The sequence below is a fragment of the Oncorhynchus masou genome, chromosome 6, assembly GCF_036934945.1.
Source record: "Oncorhynchus masou masou isolate Uvic2021 chromosome 6, UVic_Omas_1.1, whole genome shotgun sequence".
Taxonomy (NCBI): domain Eukaryota; kingdom Metazoa; phylum Chordata; class Actinopteri; order Salmoniformes; family Salmonidae; genus Oncorhynchus; species Oncorhynchus masou.
The window spans coordinates 19,805,807-19,829,220 of NC_088217.1; the positions used below are offsets into that span (position 1 = coordinate 19,805,807).

The window sequence follows — 23,414 nt, forward strand, 5'->3', positions numbered from 1 at the left end:
AAATACTCTAAAAGGACGTTGGAAGCGGCATATGGTCGAGAAATGAACATTCAATTCTCTGGCAACAGCGCTGGTGGACATTTCTGCAGTCAGCATGACAACTGCACGCTTCCTCAACTTGAGACATCTGTGGCATTGTGTTGTATGACAAAACTACACATTTTAGAGTGGCCTTTTATTGTCCCCAGCACCAGATGCACCTTTGTAATGGCCTTGCTGTTAAATCAGCTTCTTGTTATGCCACACCTGTCAGATGGATGGATTGTCTTGGTAAATGAGAAATGCTCATTAACAGGGACATAAATACATTTGTGCACAAAATTTGAGAGGAATAAGCTTTTTGTACATATGGAACATTCCTGGGATCTTTAATTTCAGCTCATAAAACATGGGACCAACACTCTCTTGACTTTATATTGTGATTGGCAACTTTCATAAATCAGATGCATTACTGGCACGTGGGTGTAACCAATGAGGAGCTGGCACATGGGTAGCTGTTTCTGTTAAACCAATGAGATGGGAGAGGCAGGACTTGCAGCACAATCTGCGTTAGAAATAGAACTGACTTCTATTTTACAGGCTGACTTAACCGCTCGCGTGTGCGATCGTTGCAAAATCTATTTCGATATCTATGTTATTAAATTATTGCACCCACACTGCTCGCACGCGCCAACGAGCGTCTGTGTTTCCAAGGGCTAAAATAGAAGTCAGTTCTATTTCTGAAGCAGATCGCGCTGCAAGTCCTGCCTCTCCCATCTCCTCATTGGTTTATAGAAGCCATCTCACATGCCATCTCCTCATTGGTTATACCCATGTGGGTGACTGAAAGACAAACGAAGTCAGTGGCGGTAATGCACCTAATTTATGAAAGTTGCCAATCGCAATATAAAGTCAAGAGAAGAAAAAGCCTGGAAGGAGGAGAGATGACTAGAAACGATTCGGTTGACCGTTTTATGTGTGGATTAATTGGCAGAGAAGAGGACCTTGTGCATTTCAGGTAAAATAACAACTCAGTGCTTATATCCCAGGACATATTAGCTAGCAACAGCAAGCTAGCTAAAAAGAACAAATTAGTTAGTGCAAGCTAGCTAGTTAAATTGCCATAAATGTTTCATGCTTTTTGACCTGTCCCCAAATTAATATAATTGGTTCAGAGTTTGTTTTGATATGTTAACCTGCGTGTAGTGATTGCGTTTGGTGGGGGGACAAAATGCACAATGGCGCACGGGCGCAGCTGGTTTGGGTTAGTGGAATAGTGTTAGCCCTTGGCAACGCAGATGTTCGTTGGCTCAATAATTTAATAATATAGATTTCTAAATTTATCTTGCAACGCTCGCGCACGCGACGCGAGGGGTGTTGTCAGACTGTTATAGAGTGACTTTTCTTTAGTTTTTTGGGGGGATTCCCTGTCCAGGAAATATTACAATATATTTTATGTGATGCACATTTATTTTGGCACGATCAATGTAATCTGTTAGTCTCATACATTTGATGTTTGCATGAACTCTGAATTGAAAAATATTGTGCTTTTTCAATAAATCATTGGCGCAAAGAGTTCGGAAGCATAAATATGACGCCAATGACATGGTTCGTGAACGCGCACGCTTTATCTTAAACATGCACGTTCGACCTTGTTTTTGTTGATGTTTAACTTGACTGCGGCTGCGCGCGGCAGAATGTTGTTGCCGTTGGTGACGCGATTTGTAAAGAAAGAACAATTGGATAAAATATAAAAATCGATTTGTACTGTAGGGGAGTCTCATATTTTGGCTCCTCGACCGAAACACATTTTAGTAGGTTACAAGCTAATCTACGCGCGTAGCTAGAGTTTGAGTTTCGGAGGCCGGAGTGGAAGGGAAGCAAGCTCGTCAACCTCACCCTTATGTGATCGTCCTTCCACGTCGCCGGGCGCTGCTACACTCGGAGCAAGACAACAAAATAGCTTATCGCCATTATATGACCCAGTACTTAGCGTCATTATTTGGCCTCCATGTGGGTGAGGGATTTGTGTGTGTCAGATTATGGCGAGAAAAACAGTTAGCAGGAAAAGGAAGGCAGGGGAGTCCAAGGACCAACAACAACAGGTATGAGGAAACAGACTTGGTGTTTCAGTCAATTGCCGTTAGCCATTCGAGCAAATCTTGGTTAGCCTAGTTGGCTAGCTAATGTTACCACTTTGCCTTGACTGGTTGAGCTAGCTAACTACTAACATATTCGTAGCGAATTTAGCTCGATAGCTAACGCAATGCAGATAAAAAAAAGCACGTCCATTTTTTTAAGTGTAACGTTAGAGTAACTAGATAACTATTAGTGACATTAACGTTAGCTTCCTAAAGAACTCAATCCGTGTTACTAGCTAGAATGCCATGGCGAACGTTAGCTAGCTCACTGGCCAGTGTGCTTAGCTTATGTTAGTTCATGTTTCTATTTTAAAAGTTGTCGTTTGACTGTCATTTTTTTTATTACATGGACCGTTTCTCTAACTGGTTAGCTAGCTAATTTAGTTAGCTAGTTAAATTAGACGTGTGTGAGTGTTTCTGGTTAGGCCCTAGGCCTACAACCACTAATGCTTTTTCCTAAGCACGGGATGTAATATTGGATCGTAGGGGATGGATGGAAAAATATATAGAATAATCATTCTGAGAATGGAATACAATTTCAGTAGCTGTGTAAAATCATAGGAATTTTAGCTAGGTTATGTCCTATTCGACTGGATAAGGGTGGTTCAGCCATATGTTGTATACCGAATGCAGTTGCGTTAAACTCAATTTCAGTTCTTATTTTAGACTATATCCATGTGGTTGGTTAGGCAAACATTTTTGTGAATTAAAATGTATGCAAAAAGAGTTGTTACAGTATTGCCCCCAAATTCAGTGTCACATCCGGCATCGTGTTCCCATGTTGATGTACCACGACCACATACAAAGCCCATACTGCATTAATGTCCAAGTAATAACACTGTTAGTTCCTATGTTACAACAATGCAAGTATGAATTGACGACCAAGAAATCCAAAGGTGACATGTTAGTTGAATTCAGTAAATATATAATTGGCCTGCACGAATGACACCTGTTTTTATTTAATTTTTAAACTTCTATTTAACGAGGCAAGTCAGTTATGAACAAATTCTTATTTACGATGACGGGCCAAACCCAGACGACGCTGGGCCAATTGTGTGCTGCCCTATGGGACTCACACTCACGGCCAATTGTGATGCAGCCTGGATTCGAACAAAGGACTGTAGTGACTCCTCTTGCACTGAGATGCAGTGGCTTAGACTGCACCACTCGGGAGCCAGAAGGAGCTAGCAAGTTTAAAAGATAGCTACAGTAGTTGTCAAGGTAACCAAACGAACTTGCTAGTTTTGCTAACCAAATCATCTGCCCTAGCCTGCCATTGTTGAATTCGATTTTCATAATGTCAGTAATGTTTTCAATTTTACTTTTGCTTTCAAAATCAGCTCAAAATAGAACATGTAAGAATGACCTATAGTTATTGAATTCTACCTTGTAAATTAATATACAGTGTGTTTATAGGGAAATAATCCATCCTCTAAAATACTCTTCAAGACAATCAGGAACAATTATTCAACAATGCCATGGTAAAAAGACAATTATAAACTGTGTGGTTCAAGCCCTGAATGCTGAGTTGCTGAAAGCTGTGGTATATTAGACCGTATACCATTGGTATGACAACGTGTATTTTTACTAGGGATGAACCGATATTAAAGTTTTGGCCGATATACATTTTCCTTGCCAAAAAAAACGATACCGATAACAATATTTTAAATGTTACCGGCCTTTTAAGCATTCTAGTACAGTTAAATAGTTGACACACACACACAATGACCAAAAAGTTATTTTGTTGGCATTTATGTTTTTAAAACTTAATATATTTAAGTAACCTTTTTTATTTAACTAGGCAAGTCAGGTAAGAACAAATTCTTGTTTACAATGACCATGTACCCTGGCCAAACCCGGAAGACGCTAAGCCAATTGTGCGCCGCACTATGGGACTCCCAATCACTGCGGATGTGATGCAGCCTGCAGCTATGTCCCCATTACCAGTAAAACATAATCAAAACCTATTTCTTTCACTTACTTGCTGTGCTGTTTCGTTGTTCATTTGTTTAGTCTCAACCAGGATTTCATCATGCATGTCAGGCAGTGAAGTTTCAGCTCTGTCCGTGGCCTCTTCCTCGGTACACGCTGTCACTGTGTCCGTTTCCATCTTGTCCAGCTGTGTCTTTAACATTTCACATAAACTCTGTTTCTTGTCTGCATCGAAGTAGCGGTCCTTGTACCTGGCATCGGCCATGGTGGTGACACAATAGAGGCTCAGAGAGAATGCCACCGCATCGCTTTTTCACAGTCTCTTTCGACTTAACCCGATGGTCTGTTGGCATTTTTGTTGAGCAGGCATTTCAATGCCATGACACGGTATCACGCCTGCTGCAGATGCAGTTGAGCTTATTTCTCGAGTCAGTTGTTCTAATGGAGCTCGGAGTGTTCATGTTTCAAACCGGCACATTCTTGAGCATGCAATACGGCTTACCTCAGTACAAAATCCTCGTCGACCCACTGTGCTCATGGTGCTGACATCGCTGTAACTCCAGTAGAGCAACGTCTGAAAAATAGCGCCTACTTGGTAGGGTGAAAACGGTTCATTTTCAAGGGAAATGAATTCCATTATCTTGGCTTTAATGGATCTCGCCTTTAAGTTGTCTCGCTGAAATATTCTTACTCTTTCAAGTGACTGCTTGACTTGTTGACTGCTCGAACCACACAGCAGACATTGTGGTCTAGGTTAGGAATGCTGTGTAGAGCTATATATATTTTTTTGTGTTGTCATTACGTCATCTACCTACGTTATATACATATGCACGTCAGCTTTGACATCGGTTTTGCACATCTCCGTTGAATTAGACATCGGACTAATGCCGATGTTGGCATTTTTAGCTAATATCGCCTGATTCCGATATGCTTACCAATATATTGTGCATCCCTAATTTTTACTGCTCTATTTACATTGGTAACCAGTTCATAATAGCAATAAGTCATCTCAGGTGTTTGTGGTATACGGCCAATATACTATGGCTAAGAGCTGTTTCCAGGCACTCCGCATTGCGTTGTGCCTAAGAACAGCCCTTAGCCGTGGTTTATTGGCCATATACCACACCTCTTAGGCCTTATTGTTTATGAGACCTGTGTTAATTAAGCAATATCTCAAGCACAAGCCCACATGCTAGTGGGTAGCCAGGTAATCATTATATTTCAAGTTTAGCCAACTAGGATCTATTTTCTAGCTTACAAGGCAGAACAGTTGAATTGTTATGAACACACCCGTCTGTCCATTTCCAACTGTTTGAACAGCATGCTAGCCTGTCCATGTTGAAATCAAGTAGCATACCTTATTTCTCAGAACGAGAACGAGTTGACAATTCCTTATATACTTGTGCTTTATGGTTATTTTAAAAACACTAAACAGCAAGTATAGCAGTCTTTGACTAAAATGCTTCTATTGGTATCACAATGCCGAGTGCGACAAACTGAGGAATTATTTCCCAGAATCAATGTTCATTGATACTCACATTTTTGTAGTCTGCTCTGCTTGCAATTCGAGTTGAGATATAAGAAGTGTATCGTTAGAAAGGTTAACTTCTCAATAGCTAGGTTTCCATCCAATTGGTGACAGATTTTCATGCGAATATTCTAAAATCTGCATCAAATCAACATGTGTGGTTTCCCACCAGAGATGTTTCCATTAAATAGAGTTGTTGCAGGTAAACGGCAGTGCGTGATGACATAGTGCACATAAAAATACATTTTCCGGTTCAAATCCCATCTACTGAATTAAAAAATACAAGTTCAATGGGTTTCCATTGCATTTTCAACTCTACTGATGTTTGTCTCATGTAAAAATAAAAAAAAGAAGAAGCTTTATATCGCATGTGTCCACTCTGGTATTGGCACGTGTGCTCTAGCTGAAAGCGCACAGATGAGGTACTGTATCTGCACACTGTTGACTAGAGCGCATGTATAGCCTACATGATGAGATTAAAAAGAGCAAGATTGTTTATTTGTCAAAAGGCAGCCAAGCATCGATGATGATGTCACCAGAATTCCCTCGATATTTATTGGTAAGGAGCATCAAGCTCATCACCTTGCACTTTCACCACCCTGTGATGATAACTTATTTAATCTGTAGCCTAATAAACTGCATGCTTTCCTGGCGAGTTGTAGTGGGAGGACCACACGTGATATCAACAGAAAGGTATAAAAGTTCCAGTATATAGAGTATGAGGTCATAGAAGTTTTGTAGTGATTCCTTTGTTTTTTGATGTAATTCATATTTGTTGGTCTGTAGTGTGTAATGAGGAGCAAGCAGACACTGCACTTGACATATTTATGACATTTCTTATTCCAGTTACTAATAAGCATGCACCCATTTAAGAAATTACTATTGATGAGCAATTGAAAAATTGTATGGTTGAGAGGGATGAGGCAAAATGAATGGCAAATAAGTCTGGCAGCACAACCGATTGGCAAACATACTGCAAATTGAGAAATTATGTGACTAAGGTGAATAGAAATAATGAACCATTCTATGAAACAAAGATGAATGATAGTAAAAGCTTTGGAGCACCTTAAATGAAATGTTGGGCAAAAGGGCAAACTCAGCTCTGTCATTCATTAAATCAGATGGCTCATTCATCACAAAACCCACTGATATTGCCAATTACTTTTAATATATTTTTTCATTGGCAAGATTATCAAATTTAGGCATGCCTTAATGCGGCTTTTGACATTATGATCAATTATCTGCTGATGGAAAAATGTATGTGTTATTGCTTTACACCCCCTGCTATATTGTGGATAAATAGTTAACTGTCTAACAGTACACAGAGGGTGTTCTTTAACGGAAGCCTCCAGCATAATCCAGGTAGAATCAGGAATTCCTCAGGGCAGCTGTCTAGGCCCCTTACTTTTTTCAATCTTTACTAACGACATGCCACTGGCTTTGAGTAAAGTGTGTTTATGAATGTGGCTGACTCAACACTATACACATCAGCTACTACAGCGAGGGAAATCTCTGCAACACCTAGCAAAGAGCTGCAGTTAGTTTCAGAATGGGTGGAAAGAATAAGTTAGTCCTAACTATTTCTAAAAAATCAAAGCATTGTATTTGGGACAAATCATTCACTAAATCCTAAACCTCAACTAACTATAATAAATGTGGTAATCCTGTATTGTTAATTGTCATGCTCAAAGCATGTTGATACAACAGTAACTAAGATGTGGAGAAGTCTCTCCATAATAAATTGTTTTTCTTTGTCTTTTTTTTTTTCAACAGCAAGGCAGGTCCTACATGCTATATATTTGTCACCTGGACTCCTGTTCAGTTGTGTGGTCAAGTGCCACAGAAGGAATTACAATTGGGTCAGAACAGGGCACCACGTTTGGCCCTTAAATGAACATGCAGAGCTATCATTAATGATATTCATATAAACCTCTCATGGCTCAAAGTGGAGCACAGATTGACTTCCTCACTAGTTGTTTTTGTAAGAAGTGTTGACATGCTGAATGTACCGAGGTGTCTGTTTAAACTACTAGCACTTAGCTCGGACATGCATGCATATCATGCAAGAAATGCCACCAAAGGTCTCTTCACAATCCCCTAGTCAAGAACAGACTATGGGAGTCGCACAGTACTACATAGAGCCATGGTGATGTGGAACTCTATTCCACATCAGGTAATTGGTGCAAGCAGTAGAATCGGATTTAAAAAACAGATAAAAATACAACATATGGAACAGCAGGGACTGTGAAGCGACACAGACACATGCACATAAAGTCAAACTGTCAAAGATACGTTCTCTAGCCTAAAATACAACTTTGTTTATTGAATTGCAGGAGCATGGCAAATGTAATGAAAATGTTGTTCCATATTCACTTGGAATGACCTTGTTCTAAATAGTCAGTGTTCTTGATTTACTTGATGTTGTTCATTTCATTTAAACCTTGTACGAACCTTTCTCCTCTATTTCTCTCTCCTCCGTCAGGTGGCCTGGTGCCAGTCGGCGAGCAAGCGGACGCGCGTGTCCTCCTCGTCCCGGCACGCTCAGCAGTGGTGGCGTAGTCAGTGTTCGGTGGTGTGTGCGCTCCGGGGCCGAGAGTTTCGGCCGCAGCAGCAGCATGAGTGGCGGCTCCAGCGTAGCCTGCGGGGCTTTGCTGCTGGCCGCCTCCCGGGCATCCTCAAGGAGCGGGAGTTCTCCCTTGGCCGCCTCAACAAGGTGTTTGCCTCCCAGTGGCTCAACCACCGCCAGGTGGTGTGTGGAACCAAGTGCAATACGGTGAGACATTGGCCTCTTGTTTTACTCTACTCTGCTTTCTTCTTTCAAAATGGAATAAAGTGTATAAACATTTGCTGTTAACCGGAAAACCTTGAACTGACCTATTATGAACCAAAAAAATGCGACCCCCAATGATTCCAGACCATTTAACTTTTTCTCTTACCAGATTTCTTTCTTCCTCTCTCCAGCTATTTGTGGCAGATGTTCTGACAGGGCAGATCACCCGCATCCCAATGCTGAAGGACCGACACGGTGGAGGGGGGGGCCCCGGGGGGGTTGCGGGTACAATAGGGGCCCCCTTCCTCCCTGGTAGTGGCTCAGTGTCTGGGCTGGACCAGCAAGGCTGTGGGATCCACGCCATCGAGCTTAACCCCTCCGGCACTCTGTTGGCCACCGGCGGAGACAACCCTAACAGCCTGGCCGTCTACCGGCTTCCTACCCTGGATCCCGTGTGCGTGGGGGACGTGAGTGGTTCCCCTCTCTTCTTGGTGTGTTGGTACTGAGCTACACAAAGTGGGACAGCACTGGTGGCTGAGACAGCCTAAGCAAGCCTGATCATACATTGAAACAAGTTCTGTTTTTCAGGATGGCCATAAAGATTGGATCTTCTCCATTGCGTGGATCAGCGACAGAATGGCTGTGTCAGGTGACACACTGCTAAGCCATAGGAAGACCTTCACACTATTGTTCATCTGCAATAGATTTTTATGTGTGTAATATTGTCTCTGTATAAAATCAACCAACCAATCAATGTGCTGCTGTTCTTCAGGGTCCCGGGACGGTTCAATGGGGCTGTGGGAGGTGTCTGAGGTGGTTCTGAGCCACTCCATGAGACAGCAGGACGAAGAGGGGGTCCCCTGCTACTCCCACATCTCCCACCGTGCCCTGGAGGACATCCCCAAGGAATACACCAACCCCTACAACTGCAAAGTGCGCGCCCTGGCCTTCAACAACAACCACAAGGTCAGACATGCCTCCCTCCTAGACCTCTGAGACAAACCACAGCCTGTGTTCTCTAGTAAAAATCTGTGTTGTACTATAGCCCTGTACTTACGGGGACCTACACACTATCTTGTTTTGCCTTCTCTCAGGAGCTTGGTGCAGTGTCCCTGGATGGCTATTTCCACCTTTGGAAGGCAGAGCAAAACTTGAGCAAGGTCTGTTTGAGTATATCTGTTTCCGCTCTGCATAGCAATGCTTGTTTGGTTCAGTGACTGTGTACTTGTTTGGGGACATTGGAGATTATGAAGACTTGGCTGGTGTCGTCATGAGTCAATATTAAACAGTACTGCATTTTTATTGAATGTCCTCGCATACCAAACATTTCTGGTCAAGACGATTGTGCAAATAAGACATTTCAGTTTTTTATTTGAATTTCTAAAAGGATGTTTTCATTTTGTCATTATAGAGTATTGTGTGCAGATTGATGAGGATTTTTATTTATTTAATCCATTTTAGAATAAGGCTGTAATGTAACAAAATGTAGGTTATGCATGCCAAAGCAAAGGAATAGGCCATTTGGCAGGACCTGCTGTGGGCTGCCCTGTCAGCCCACAGCAGGTCGGCTACCCTGGGGCGGCAGGGTAGCCTAGTGGTTAGAGCGTTGGACTAGTAACAGGAAGGTTGCGAGTTCAAACCCCCGAGCAGACAAGGTACAAATCTGTCGTTCTGCCCCTGAACAGGCAGTTAACCCACTGTTCCCAGGCCGTCATTGAAAATAAGAATTTGTTCTTAACTGACTTGCCTGGTTAAATAAAGGGAAAACAAAAAAAAAACTGCGTGTTACAGACTATTTGAAATCGACGATGGCAGTCAATCATCTTCGATATCTGATACCATTGTAACATCGCCAAACCCTAGCGCACATAGTTGTTCAGTCCCTTTGTTATGCGACTCGAATTTGAGCTCCGGTACATCCTATTTCCATTGATCATCCTTGAAATGTTTGTACACCTTGATTGGAGTACACCTGTGGTAAATTCAATTGATTGGACATGATTTGGAAAGAAACACACCTGTCTATATAAGGTCCCACAGTTGACAGTGCATGTCAAAGCAAAAACCAAGCCATGAGGTCTAAGAAATCAATGGAGGCACAGATCTGGGGAAAGATACCAGAACACAGTGGCCTCCATTCTTAAATGGAAGAAGTTCGGAACCACCAAGACATCCTAGAGTTGTCTGAAAGGCCAAACTGAGCAATCGGTGGAGAAGAGACTTGGTCGGGGAGGTGACCAAGAACCCGACGGTTACTCTGACAGAGCTCCAGAGTTCTGGACAACCATCTCTGCAGCACTCTAACAATCAGACCTTTTATGGTAGTGGCCAGATGGAAGCCTCAGTAAAAAGGCACATGACAGCCTGCTTGGTGTTTGCCAAAAGGCATCTAAAGGCCATGTGTGGTCTGATGAAACCAAGATTGAACTCTTTGGCCTGAATGCCAAGCATCATGTCTGGAGAAACCTAGGCACCATCCCTATGGTGATGGTGTCGGAAAAAAAAACATTTTTGATCAATATTAGAATAAGTCTGTAACGTAACAAAATGTGGGAAAAGTCCAGGGGTCTGAATACTTTCTGAATGCACTGTATTTAAAAATGTTATAACAATTTACAGAATGCAACTTAACAATGTAGACAGAGATAAGATTTTCACCAAAGCAGCGCAGAATGTCCAGTCAAATGTTTTTGTGAGAAAGGCTTCAGATCAACTGACATGATCTATTTTAGTTTTTATAGAGGACACTCTGGTGTCTTAATTATTTTCAAATCCACATTTGGTATTTTCTCTCCATTTGATATGAATGTCTTTCTCCCGCCGTGCTATTTCATTAATAAACAATTAATTTATCTAGCTGAGTTCTAGGCTCTCTAAGTTTGAAGTTGTTTTTGAATAACCTAAAAACATGATAGGCCTAAGGGAATAATTAGAGGTAGAACAAACAATAGCGAGATAGAAAAATCAAACTAGTAGTTTGAACAAACCTTAGTTGGGCAAGGCTTAGTCTAGTCTATTATAAAATAAAGGATGCATGAATCCCTCCTTCCCGTTGCCAACCAAACGGCCAAAAGCCAAATCCTACTGATAGCCTATCAAAACCATTAAGACAAGTTATTTATTTAGAGTATTTCCCAAATAGGCTAATAGTGTCATGTCCAAACATTGCAGCTTTCAAATGGGAACAATTAGAAAATTGCCTATAGACTGACTTTACATCACAGCTCTATTTTGAATGGAAAATATTAGAGGGAACAATAAGTGAAATTTAGCAAACAATATCAAGATGGAACATTTTTATGAGAAGTCAAAAGAACTTACAGCTGAACAAAGCTTATGAAAGCAGCAACATGTAGAGTAGGCCTATTTACATAGGCTATTATTAGAAATGTGGCCTACAACACACTGAGTATACCAAAGATTAGGAACACTTTCCTAATATTGAGTTGCACATATTGAGTTTTCCGGTTGCTGTCGGCTGGAACACCGCCTGGGATTGAACCAGGATCTGTAGTGATGCAGCTAGCACTGCGATTCAGTGCCTTAGACCGCTGCACCACTCGGGAGGCCCCGGTGTGTGAACTTTTGACTGGTACTGTACATGTCTATCCCCGTCTAACAAGCCTGTGTATCTGTTGTTCATAGCTGCTGTCCACAAAGCTGCCTCACTGCAAGGAGAATGTATGTCTGGCATACGGTCAGGACTGGTCGGTGTATGCGGTGGGCTCTCAGGCCCATGTGTCCTTCCTAGACCCCCGGCAGCCCACTCACAACATTAAATCGGTCAGCTCTCGGGAGAGGGGAAGTGGTAAGGAATTGACACTACACTACAATGTTTGACACACACAGGGTATATAGAACACTATAGCATACATTCTGTAAACTTTCTGTAATTTTCATTTCATTCCATTTTTCCAGAGGCAACACGAGGTACTACAAACACATTCCACCAAGAAGCAAAACAAAATCCAAACTTTCGCCAAGACCCGCTCTGCACTTATGCTGCCTTCAAGTGGTGTCGGAATTATCGGAAATAGGAGTTACCAACTCTGAAATTTCACTTGAATGGCCCTCCATGTCGGGATTACGAGTTGGAAAGGCGGGAGAAAATAATGAATCCCGAATTTACGAGTTGTGCCGTTTCATCACTGTCCTTTTCAACCAAAAGATGATTAAACAAATCCATTTACATTATTTATACATTATTTTAATGTGAATAATGTAGTTAGTTTGGCTATATTGTCAACGTTAGCCAGCTAGCTAACATATTATTAGGAACGTTAGCTAGCTAGATTTATTATTAGCAACATTAGCCAGCTAGCAAAATTATTATTATTATTAGCAACGTTAGTCAGCTTGCTAAATTATTATTATTGTTAGCTAACTAGCTAAAATATCATTGGTTGAAGAGTTGTTCCGAATTCAAAAGCACTTGGACACACTGATGTCGTATTTACGACTTCACCAACTGGGAAATGCGAGTTTCCGAGTAGCATTTGAACGCAGCATTACAATGAAGTGCAGAGGCAGTACTTTTGAAATACATTTATTACAGCTTTTTTAAAGACGTTTATAAAGCTAATAAAGGCAAGGTATTAACTTGTTTGTGTGTGCTCGTTCACAGGCATCCGCTCGGTGAGTTTCTATGAACACATAGTGACTGTGGGCACAGGCCAGGGCTCCCTGCTGTTCTATGACATCAGAGCCCAGAGGTTCCTGGAGGACCCTTCCAGCCCGGCCGGCGGGTTCCGGCAGCGCCCAGGAGAGGGCATCCTCAAACTCACCACAGGGAAGGGCTGGCTGGTACGATTATTTTATTTATTATTCCCCTTTTGTATACCCATCTCAGGAACTTTTAACTTGAAGTGTCCTGCTATTACTATTTACGCTACATGGTCAAAATATGTGGACACCTGCTCTTCTCATTCCAAAATCATGGGCGTTCATATGAAGTTGGTCCCCCCTTTGCTGCTAATACAGCCTCCACTCTTCTTGGAACATACTGGGTATACATACTGGACCTCTGAGACCCTGAAGTGACATTTGTCTGGATTTAGTTTGAGATTAAGAGCTTTTATCCTGTCTATGATCTGGCGGAGGGGCTCGTCGTGTTCCTGACCAGGATGTCGACCATAAGGATTTTGACAGGGTTGTTCTGAGAAGAGCTGCTCCATGCTCCTCCTGAAACACTTCACTTCCTGTAGAGATTCCACAGGGCATGCGTAGGAAGTGATATCTGCCCCATGGGGGTCAAAAAGTTGGTGAGCTTTGACGCTTCATCAAGTGTGCTCTGCCAGGACCAAAACTTGGCATCCAACATGAAGAATAGCTTTACATCAGCCACGTCTGATATCCCCTGCTCCACTGTTTTCATGGGATGATGTGGCCTGAGGAGTGCTTTGTTGAGATGGACTGGATCAATGCATATTCTAACTCTTCTATCCTTTTTCTTTACAGCCACCATGGCCTCTTCTCTCGTGATGAGATCTTGTCCTTCCATTCGGTTTATCTCCTTGATCACTTTTTCCTTCAAATCAAATGTACATATTTTTACCAGATGTTATTGTGTGTGTAGCAAAATGCTTGTGTTCCTAGCTCCAACAGTGCAGTAGTATCTTCATTGCGAGTGGCATGCTTCTGGGAGCTCACACTGTGGGATAAACAGTCATCCAGCCGCATGTGGTAAAAGGCTGGTAGCTTACCCACTGTGCTACAGTCAAACAGGTATTCAGTCTGCTCACGGGCTTCATGCTGGACTGCATGCACTTCAGGTTGGAGATGAACTAAGCCCAGTCTGATTATGTCAGGGGCCAATGAGTGGTTTGACTTCACGATACACCACATGGAATTGTAATTTTCCATATGTGAAGTCCAGAGTGGCAATCAAAGTCATAATCACCTGTCCTCCATAAGCCACTTGATTCACTGTGTTTGAGTGGTCAACAGGAGTACTTGGGTCAACGTGTTGTAGCCCCAGTGTACATTTTTTGTTTAATGTTATCACTGCTATTGATGACAGAGATCTGTGAATATCTCTCCCCTCTCTGATGTTATATCCACATTTTCAAAGTTTAGTCGATCTGCTGGTTCAGGTGTCTCCTGTGTCCCCAGTTCATTAACCCTGTGTGAATACCTGCCTCTGCATGGATTGGGAGGAGCAGCCTGTGCTGGTCTGTTTGTAGTACACTACATGACCAAACGTATGTGGACGCCTGCTCTTCACAAATCTCATTCCAAAATCATGGGTATTAATATAGAGTTGGTCTATAACAGCCTCCACAATTCTGGGAAGGCTTTCCACTAGATGTTGGAACATTGCTGCAGGGACTTGCATCCATTCAGCCACGAACTCATTCGTGAGGTCGGGAACTGATGTTGGGTGATTAGGCATGGCTCGCAGTCGGCGTTCCAATTCATCCCAAAGGTGTTCAATGAGGTTGAGGTCAGGGCTCTGTGCAGGCCAGTCAAGTTCTTTCACATTGATCTCCACTAGCCATTTCTGTATGAACATTGTCATGCTGAAACATGAAAAGGCTTTCCCCAAACTGTTGCCACAAAGTTGGAAGCACAGAATCGTCTAGAATGTCATTGGATGTTGTAGTGTTCCTTCTCTGGAACTAATGGGGCCTAGCCTGAACCATGAAAAACAGCCCCGGGCCATTATTCTTTCTCCACCAAACTTTACAGTTGGCACTGCAGTCGGTAGTGAGTGTTGCAACCGAGGACAGGCAATTTTTACACATGCTACGAGCTTCAGCACTTGACGGTCCCATTCTGTGAGCTTGTGTGGCCTAGCACTTTGCGGCTGAGCCGTTGTTACTCCTAGAAGTTTTCACTTCACAATAACAGGCCTTACAGTTAACCGGGGCACCTCTAGCAGGGCAGAAATTTGACAGACTGACTTTTTTGAAAGGTGGCGCCCTGTAACGGTGCCACGTTGAAAGTCACTGAGCTCTTCTGTAAGGCCATTCTACTGCTAATGTTTGTCTATGGAGATTGCATGGCTGTGTGCTCGATTTTATACACCTGTCAGCAACTGGTGTGGCTGAAATAGTTTAATCCACTCATTTGTAGGGATGTGCACACACTTTTGTATATAAAGTGCATCTCCTTAATGCTGTTGTAAGAATGGCATGAAATACTGGTTACTCCAGCATTTCTAGATTGTGACTATTGACAATACTATCATGACACGGAACATGTATATGAACAGCTGACTTTAGGGTACACTAAAAGAAACTGTGATTCAGTGACTCCTGACCTCATGTGTTTGTAATCTTGGACCTGCCTTGACAAGATGCTAGCACAAGACAACAAGAACCATTTCCCCCTCAGTGTTCTTTCACCCTCAGTGTTCTTTCACCCTTGTTTTCAGCAGCAGTGTTTGGTCTCAAAAAGGATCTTTAAAAAAATATATATATTGCTCCATTATAATTTTTCTACATGCTTTATATCTGGTTAAAGTTTACACTGGAAAACATTTTACCATCCTGGAAATATATCCCCCCCCCCCCCATCCCCCCAGTGGAGGCCACAATTTAAATGCATATAGGGGAAACATTGATGTCATCCCCTCCCCTCACACCTGTTTCTCTCGTTCTCCCTCAGAATCATGACGAGACGTGGAGGAGCTACTTCTCGGACATCAACTCGTTTCCCAACGCCGTGTACACACACTGCTACGACGACTCCGGCACCAAGCTGTTTGTGGCTGGCGGACCGCTGTGCTCGGGCCTTCACGGCAACTACGCAGCCCTCTGGAGCTAGCCTTCCCTTCTCTATTCTCCTCCGCTATTCTCTCCTTACCCCACTACCCAGCCCCCCTCTCTCCTCTTCCTCCTTTTAGCGTTTCACTCACTGGTGTCCCTCCTTAGTGGACTCAGGAGCATGATCTTGGACCCCCTCTTTTCTTATCACGGCTTCCATATTGCCAATGTGTATCTCGTCAGCAACACCTTGTTGCATCCCTCCATCCTCCCTTGCACTTTGCCCTGTTTATATTCAGTTCTTTCATCTCTGCTCCCTGTTTTTTTTATATAGATGATTAACCAGTGATGTTGTAATGAGCTGAGAGGTCCGCTTTTGAAAAACTCAAATGAAAGTTTAACGTTTTATTACAATTTTTTTTGTCTGTTTTTGGGAGTATGTCATACTGGCATAGACCGTTTCCTTGTGCGGACATTGGAGACACACTCCTTACTGTTCCCCTTCTCTCTCTCCGAAACTGATGGCAATATAAAATATTGCGGATGGGGGGAACATAAGAGACAAAGTTCTGAAGGAAGGAACAGGAGTTTAGTTAAACTTTTCTAAGAAACTGAAAAAGGACATGGTCATTGGTTGGTAGCGTACCACCCTGTGCCATAACAACCAATAAGAGCCGTAGCGATGGAAAAACTATCCAAACAGACGCAAGGTGAGAAGAAGCAGAAGATGAGTACAACAATCAGACAGCGGCAGCCACTTGTTTTTTTTGTTTTTCCCTGACTGATGATGTAAAGGAGTGATGACTGTAGATGCTAAATGCCATAGGTATTCTGCAATGAATAATAATCCTGAAGAATCCTTACTTTATTTTGATTCTGACTGTGTGATTTGACATAAACGTTCACTTGTTGATATTACTACTATCTTTATTATAATTTATTTTCCCCTTTTCACTATCACCCTTAGTTATGGTTTACGGCCGGGGCAATCAACGTCGGGGCCGTGCGGAACGCAGTGTCTGCTGGTTCTCTTTCTTCCCAGTTACTGGTCCATTCATGTCAGTGGTTGTGTATATCACAAAGCATGATCATTAAGTCAGCTAGCTAACTTGGATAAAAATTCATACATGGCTGTTGATGTTGTGGATTATCCCTTACTTAGACCCTTTCAAATTCAACACCCTCTTGCTTTTTGAACTAGGAAATATAGAGTTGTTTGAGGACATTTTTGAAACATTATCTTGCTAACTCTTTGATCTTGCTTTGTGACATAACCCAGTGGTTTCCATGTTCTAAACCAGCTGCTGATATAAAAACGAGGATGAAAACCTGCAGACAGTGCTGACCTTAAGCGCCTGAATCACAAATCAGACCCTTGCCCTTTCCTCCTAGGCACTTGTGTAGATTTGAGAGAATTTAATAGGTGTAAGCAATATGGTGACCGCTCCATCAATGCCCTCTGATTGCCAGATGGCATTGTTGCCATTTTGCCAAGACTTTACCAATATTAACAGATCTGAGGTGTATTCATTAGAAGCCAACAGAAGCAAGCAGAATGAAGCAGGGAGAGACTTACCTGAATTGGTCCAATAGAAACTCTTGTTTTCATTGGAAAGGATTTTCGTTTGGAGTAAACGGTTTCCATTGCAAAACGGTTTGCTACGGTCATGGTCTGAATGAATACATCCCTGGACAAGCGCATAGGATGTAGGGGGAAGGGGTTGGAGTTGAATACATCTGGAGGCACTATTGTTTTTGTCACTACTTTTTTTCTATCAAAGGATGAGTGTAGCTGCTCTTTTCCTTGTGTGCAAAGGCAGGGTATATTTGAGTGAATTTGTTGCCTTTCTATAGTCTTTCTGTGAAAGACTTGTAGGCTGACGTAGTTTTGCTTTTTGGAACTTTGAGAGTTTTCATGATAATGCAAGAACAAAAAGAGACCCAATTACGACCATAAGTTGAACAAATAACCACTTTTAAAGTGTATTTTATAAATGTGTATGTGTGAAATGCATAGGGACAAATGCATACCTTTTTATGTATATGTTCCAGGAAGTGTGTGAACTGACCCCTGTCTTTACTTTGGTGGTGACCTATTTTATACCTTTACACACCTCATGAATGTTTTTAGAAATTACTGAACCTGGGGATATTGTATGATGTCAACAACAGCCGAAACCAACCTATAAATCTTTAAAATGAAAATAATGATAAATTAAAAATGTAATATTTATCTTATTTCATATTGCTGTTTGTGTGTGGTTTATTTCATTATATTTGTGCTGGACTTACTCAAATTGCTCATTGGGTGATATTGTAGCCTGAACAGTACTTACAAAGTTCAATTCACGGACAGGGTTTCTGTGTTACTGACAAATTACTGATACATTATTCATAGACATCATAGGTGACCCTGGCTATACTCTAAAACTTTTACTTATATCAACGGCCCTTTATGGCTTGCTGTGAATATCAATGACCCCCAAGAGGACGACGCGCGCATGCGCACTTGTCTCCCACTGAGGAAAGCAACGACAGCAGCTTCGCCGTATATCACGTGACCTTGTCTGCTGCTGACTGAGTAGAGCGTGTTAGCGGTTAGCAGGTAATACAAAAAACAAATCTCGTTCAGGCACTCAATATTTATCTTTATACTTTAGCTAATGTAAACCCTTGTATAGTCTTGTCCCTCTTGAAGTGTAATATCACCGATTCATTCGTCTCTTTAAACCATCTTTTCACTGTTTATTTCGTTATTTTCTATTGGCTTGTTCCCTGGCAAGTAATGTCGGAGCTTGGATCATACGCTGTGGCCATTTTCGTCAGAATTGAATTGATAAAGCTTTGTGGTTAGCTAGCAAACTAGCATGATTTGATACCTGAAGAACGGTTGTTTGTTATTGTCACTTGGGGAGAAGCCCCGTTGGTCAACATTCAATAATGTTTGAACAGGAATGTCCGTTCGTCGTGTTTTGGTATATTTTTTTGCAATAAATAGCCTAAATTGCATTTCCAGCTAGCTAGCTAGCTACTTAGCTAACTAGGACAAAGGGGTCCCACTGTCTGTCACTGTTGTGTATTATTTGGCAGCTAGGACTAGAATCCACATTCGTGTATTTGAAACGGTCGCATTTGAGTTAACGTATCGAACGTGTGAAGACGAACGGAATCTATTATAAATGTCATTTATATAGGTATGCATTATTTTTTTTATTCTAACTTAATTATGGTAAGCTATAAATAATAAGTATTGTTTGCGTTGCACCCATTTGTTGGCCGTGATTATATTGTCTAACACTTCTATATTTTTACCGTTCATGTGTGTTTATTTCATATATTGTGTAGCTAGATTAATGATTTACGAGTAGCCAGCTACTATTAGAGGTGATGAGGCCAAATTCGATAGCTACGGTAACTTGTTTTGTTGTTGCACAACAGCAGTGAAACCTCTTGGCGAGTGATATGATCCAATAGCTCATTAGCTTTCATGATAATGAACTCGCTTTGTAAATACAAATATAGGCCCCGTCAGACTATTTGCTAGGTTTCCAAGTCCACTGCTTTCGCAAAGGCAAACTGGTGTTGCTGCTCTAAATAATAATATTTTAGAGCCAGTGTTTTTGGATGCATTACTGTAAGTTGCCAATGATAGCCACTGATCTGCAGCTGCATTGTCCGATATGAACCAAGCAGTGTAATGTGTGAAGATCTCACTATTCAATCTCCGTATTCAACGCTCAGTTTATACAGTCTAGTTTATAAAGTATGGCTAGGGATACTGTTCACCGTAGATTTATGCCAATACAGTCAGATCACTCTGTGTGTTTAGACTTGGTGTTGCGCAATCCCATCAGACTTTGTTGACGTGTGGATGTCTGATACAGGTTACTCCTGTCCACGACCAGGGAATGCATTTCAGCTCAAAATAAACTGCAATAAAATAAAATCAGGACTATCCTAACAACCTAGACCTAAATTTAAATAAGTGTTTGTCTTATACCTGTTTATTTTTATTTAACCTTTATTTAACTGTCTACAGTGAGTAGGGAAAATACTGAGTGCGTTATTGGTGTGACTTTCTATCCACATTTGACCTTTGTTCCCACCCAATCCCTCTTTCTCTCTGTTTTGTCTTCCAGATTTTTCTATTTTGTACATACATTGTTTTGTATATACTGTATATGATGACCTCGTTGGGTGGCGACAAAGCCCGGGGCACTCGGGATAAAGTGCTGCCTGCTGCCACCCACACAACTCAACCACAGAAACAGCTCCAGGTGAGGGACACACACACACAGTACAATTCACTTGATCATACTTAGCAGGTCTTCAGGTGTTAATGAATTTCTTCAAAACATTACTTCTAAAAATAATAAATAAAAAATATATCCCATTTAGCAGACGCTTCCAAAGCGACTTCCTTACTTTTACTTTTCTTTTGCAAGCGCCATCCTCCCCCACCTTCCTCTTTTTCCTCCTCCCCCACCTTCCTCTTTTCCTCCTCCCCCACCTTCCTCTTTTCCTCCTCATTTATCCTTCCTCGCTCTACCTCTTCTCACCTGCAGGCGACCGCAGAGCAGATCCGGCTCGCCCAGATGATCTATGACAAGAATGATTCTGATTTTGAGGACAAAGTGAACCAGGTGAATGGGCGGGCATTGCTGAGGCCATTGTGTCAGTGCTGAATGTTGGCGTGTGTCTGTTGGGATGTTTGTTGCCCATTAAGAGGCCTATCTTAATTCCATCTGGAATCAGCATGAACACACTTGTGCTGTGCTCTCCTGTTAACTTTGGAAACCATTCTAAGCCTGTGAGTGTATATTTGTGACTGCATGTACTAGAGAAAGAGGGTCCGCACTAATATAATTTAAAAAAATATATATATATATATTATGCAATTTTAGAATAAAATGTCCCCCTCCCCCACACACCTAAATTCTAAGAGTGCCGACCTTTTCCTTTTCTGATACTGTCTATGCAACAAGAAGTGACAAATATTTCCTTCTGTGATACACACACAAGCAGTACATACTATCAACATCAGTATACATAGGGTCCTTGTATATTATGTCATGTTTTGTTGTGGATTCAAATGAAGCACTCGTATCTATTTGTGTGTGCCCGTGTGTGTACGTCCATAGCTGATGGAGGTGACCGGAAAGAACCAGGACGAGTGCATGGTAGCGCTCCACGACTGCAACGAGGATGTTAACAGAGCCATCAACTTCCTTCTTGAGAGCACCTCTGACACGGTAGGGCACCGCTGGATTAACGCTAATGCTACCTTTTCAATTTCCTTCAACCACTTTCCTTCCCTCTGGGTGATGGGCAGCTAGTCGTAGCTAGCTTAGTTTTGCACAGTTGCCTCAAAGGCTCATTTTTGTTTTCTGGCACAAAAACAATGTACTACGTTTTCATATGTTTTGTGCTCTAATGAATATGACCCTGATGTATATGTTTCCTCCGAAATATAACAGCTCAAATCAAATTTTATTGGTCACATACACATGGTTTGCAGATGTTATTGCGAGTGTGGTGAAATGCTTATTCTTCTAGATCTGACAGTGCAGCAGTATCTAACAGGTAATATCTAACAATTCCACAATAAAACCTAATACACAATCTAGTAATGGAATGGGATAAGAATATATAAGTATAAAATATATGAATGAGCAGTGACAGAGCGGCTAAGATGCAAAAGATAGTAAAGAATATAGTATACACATATGAGATGAGTAATGCGAGATGTGTAAACATTCTTAAAGTGGCATTATTGAAGTGACTAGATGTTTATTAAAGTGGCCAGTGATATCAAGTCTGTAGGTAGGCTGCCACCTCTCTGCTAGTGGTGGCTGTTTAACAATCTGATGGCCTTGAGATTGAAAAACAGCTTCTATCTCTCTATCCCAGCTTTGATGCACCTGTACTGACCTCGCCTTCTGGATGGAAGCGGGGTAAACAGGCAGTGGCTCGGGTGGTTATTGTCCTTGATGATTTTTTTTTGCCTTCCTGTGACATCGGTTGTTGTAGGTGTCCTTCAACAAGTAGTTTACCCCCGGTGATGTGTTGTGCAGACCGCACCACCTTCTGGAGAGCCCTGCGGTTGAGGACGGTGCAGGTGCCGTGGCAGGCGGTGATACTGCCCGACAGGATGCTCTCAATTGTGCACTTGTTAAAGTTAGTGATCGGTGACAAGCCACATTTTTTCAGCCTCCTGAGGTCTGTGTGTGTGCACTATTTCAGTTAGTTGGTGATATGTACACAGAGGAACTTAACACTTTCCACCTTCTCCACTGCTGTCCCATCAATGTGGATAGGGGGATGCTCCCTTTGCTGTTTCCTGAAGTCCACGAGCATCTCTTTTGATTTACTGACATTGAGTGAGAGGTTATTTTCCTGACACCACACTCCAAGGGGCCTCACCTCCTCCCTGTAGGCTGTCTCATTGTTGTTGGTAATCAAGCCTACCACTGTAGTGTCATCTGCAAACTTGATGATTGAGTTGGAGGGGTGCATGGCCACTCAGTCGTAGGTGAACAGGGATTACAGGAGGGGGCTGAGAACGCACCCTTGTGTGGCCGCAGTGTTGAGGATCAGCAAACTGGAGATGTTGTTTCCTACCTTCACCACCTGGGGGTGGCCCATCAGGAAGTCCAGGACCCAGTTGCACAGGGCGAGGTCGAAACCCAGGGTCTCAAGCTTAATGATGAGTTTGGAGGGTACTATGGTGTTGAATGCTAAGCTGTAGTCAATAAACAGCATTCCAACGTAGGCATTCCTCTTGTCCAGATGGGATAGGGCAGTGTGCAGTATGATGGGGATTGCATCGTCTTCGGACCAATTGGGGCGGTAAGCAAATTGGAGTGGGTTTAGGGTGACCGCTAGGGTGGAGGTGATATGATCCTTGATTAGTCGCTCAAAGTACTTCATGATGACAGAAGTGAGTGCTACGGGGTGATAGTCATTCAATTCAGTTACCTTACTTTCTTGGGAACAGGAACAATGGTGGCCATCTTTGAAGCATGTGGGGACAGCAGACTGGGATAGGGATTGAGTGTGTCCGTAAACACACCAGCCAGCTGTGCTGCGCATGCTCTGAGGATGCGGCTAGGGATGCCGTCTGGGCCGGCAGCTTTGCGAGGGTTGATGTATTTAAATGTTTTACTCACATCGGCCACGGAGAAGGAGAGCCCACAGTCTTTGGTAGCGGGCCGTGTCTGTGGCACTGTATTGTCCTCAAAGTGCGCAAAGAAGTTGTTTAGTTTGGCTAGAAGCAAGACGTTGATATCCGCAACAGGGCTGGTTTTCTTTTTGTAATCCATGATTGTCTGTAGACCCTGCCACATACGTCTCGTGTT

At 42.4% G+C, this 23,414-nt stretch overlaps 2 protein-coding genes across 5 annotated transcripts in view; both read left to right on the forward strand.

Annotated features, from left to right (window-relative positions):
• Positions 1 to 1,631: 1,631 nt before the first annotated feature.
• LOC135541480 (DDB1- and CUL4-associated factor 12-like) lies at positions 1,632 to 18,299 on the forward strand. Of its 2 annotated transcripts, XM_064967789.1 has the most exons (10): positions 1,632 to 2,084; positions 8,063 to 8,353; positions 8,542 to 8,817; positions 8,939 to 8,999; positions 9,123 to 9,316; positions 9,445 to 9,510; positions 11,996 to 12,158; positions 12,269 to 12,280; positions 12,975 to 13,153; positions 15,959 to 18,299. In XM_064967789.1, the coding sequence occupies exons 1-10, from the start codon at positions 2,022 to 2,024 to the stop codon at positions 16,115 to 16,117; spliced, it is 1,464 nt and encodes a 487-aa protein (XP_064823861.1). In that variant the 5' UTR covers positions 1,632 to 2,021; the 3' UTR covers positions 16,118 to 18,299. The 2 variants fall into 2 exon arrangements, with proteins under 2 accessions (XP_064823861.1, XP_064823863.1); XM_064967791.1 differs by lacking the exon at positions 12,269 to 12,280.
• A 283-nt stretch (positions 18,300 to 18,582) lies between these two features.
• Positions 18,583 to 23,414, forward strand: part of LOC135541483 (ubiquitin-associated protein 2-like) — a 30,444-nt gene continuing 25,612 nt past the window's right edge. For 2 of the 3 annotated variants that reach the window (XM_064967793.1, XM_064967795.1), the window contains exons 1-4: positions 18,583 to 18,661; positions 20,196 to 20,333; positions 20,622 to 20,699; positions 21,198 to 21,308. In XM_064967793.1, the coding sequence (XP_064823865.1) occupies positions 20,238 to 20,333; positions 20,622 to 20,699; positions 21,198 to 21,308 (285 nt within the window). In that variant the 5' untranslated portion in view covers positions 18,583 to 18,661; positions 20,196 to 20,237. The other variant, XM_064967794.1, reaches the window with a different exon arrangement.

What these genes read in the sequence shown, in the direction of transcription:
- LOC135541480 (XM_064967789.1), top strand. Translation starts at nt 2,022, where the DNA reads ATGGCGAGAAAAACAGTTAGCAGGAAAAGGAAGGCAGGGGAGTCCAAG. An exon ending in GTGGAACCAAGTGCAATACG is followed by an intron (nt 8,354 to 8,541) that starts GTGAGACATTGG and finishes TCCTCTCTCCAG; the next exon opens with CTATTTGTGGCAGATGTTCT. An exon ending in CCTTCAACAACAACCACAAG is followed by an intron (nt 9,317 to 9,444) that starts GTCAGACATGCC and finishes GCCTTCTCTCAG; the next exon opens with GAGCTTGGTGCAGTGTCCCT.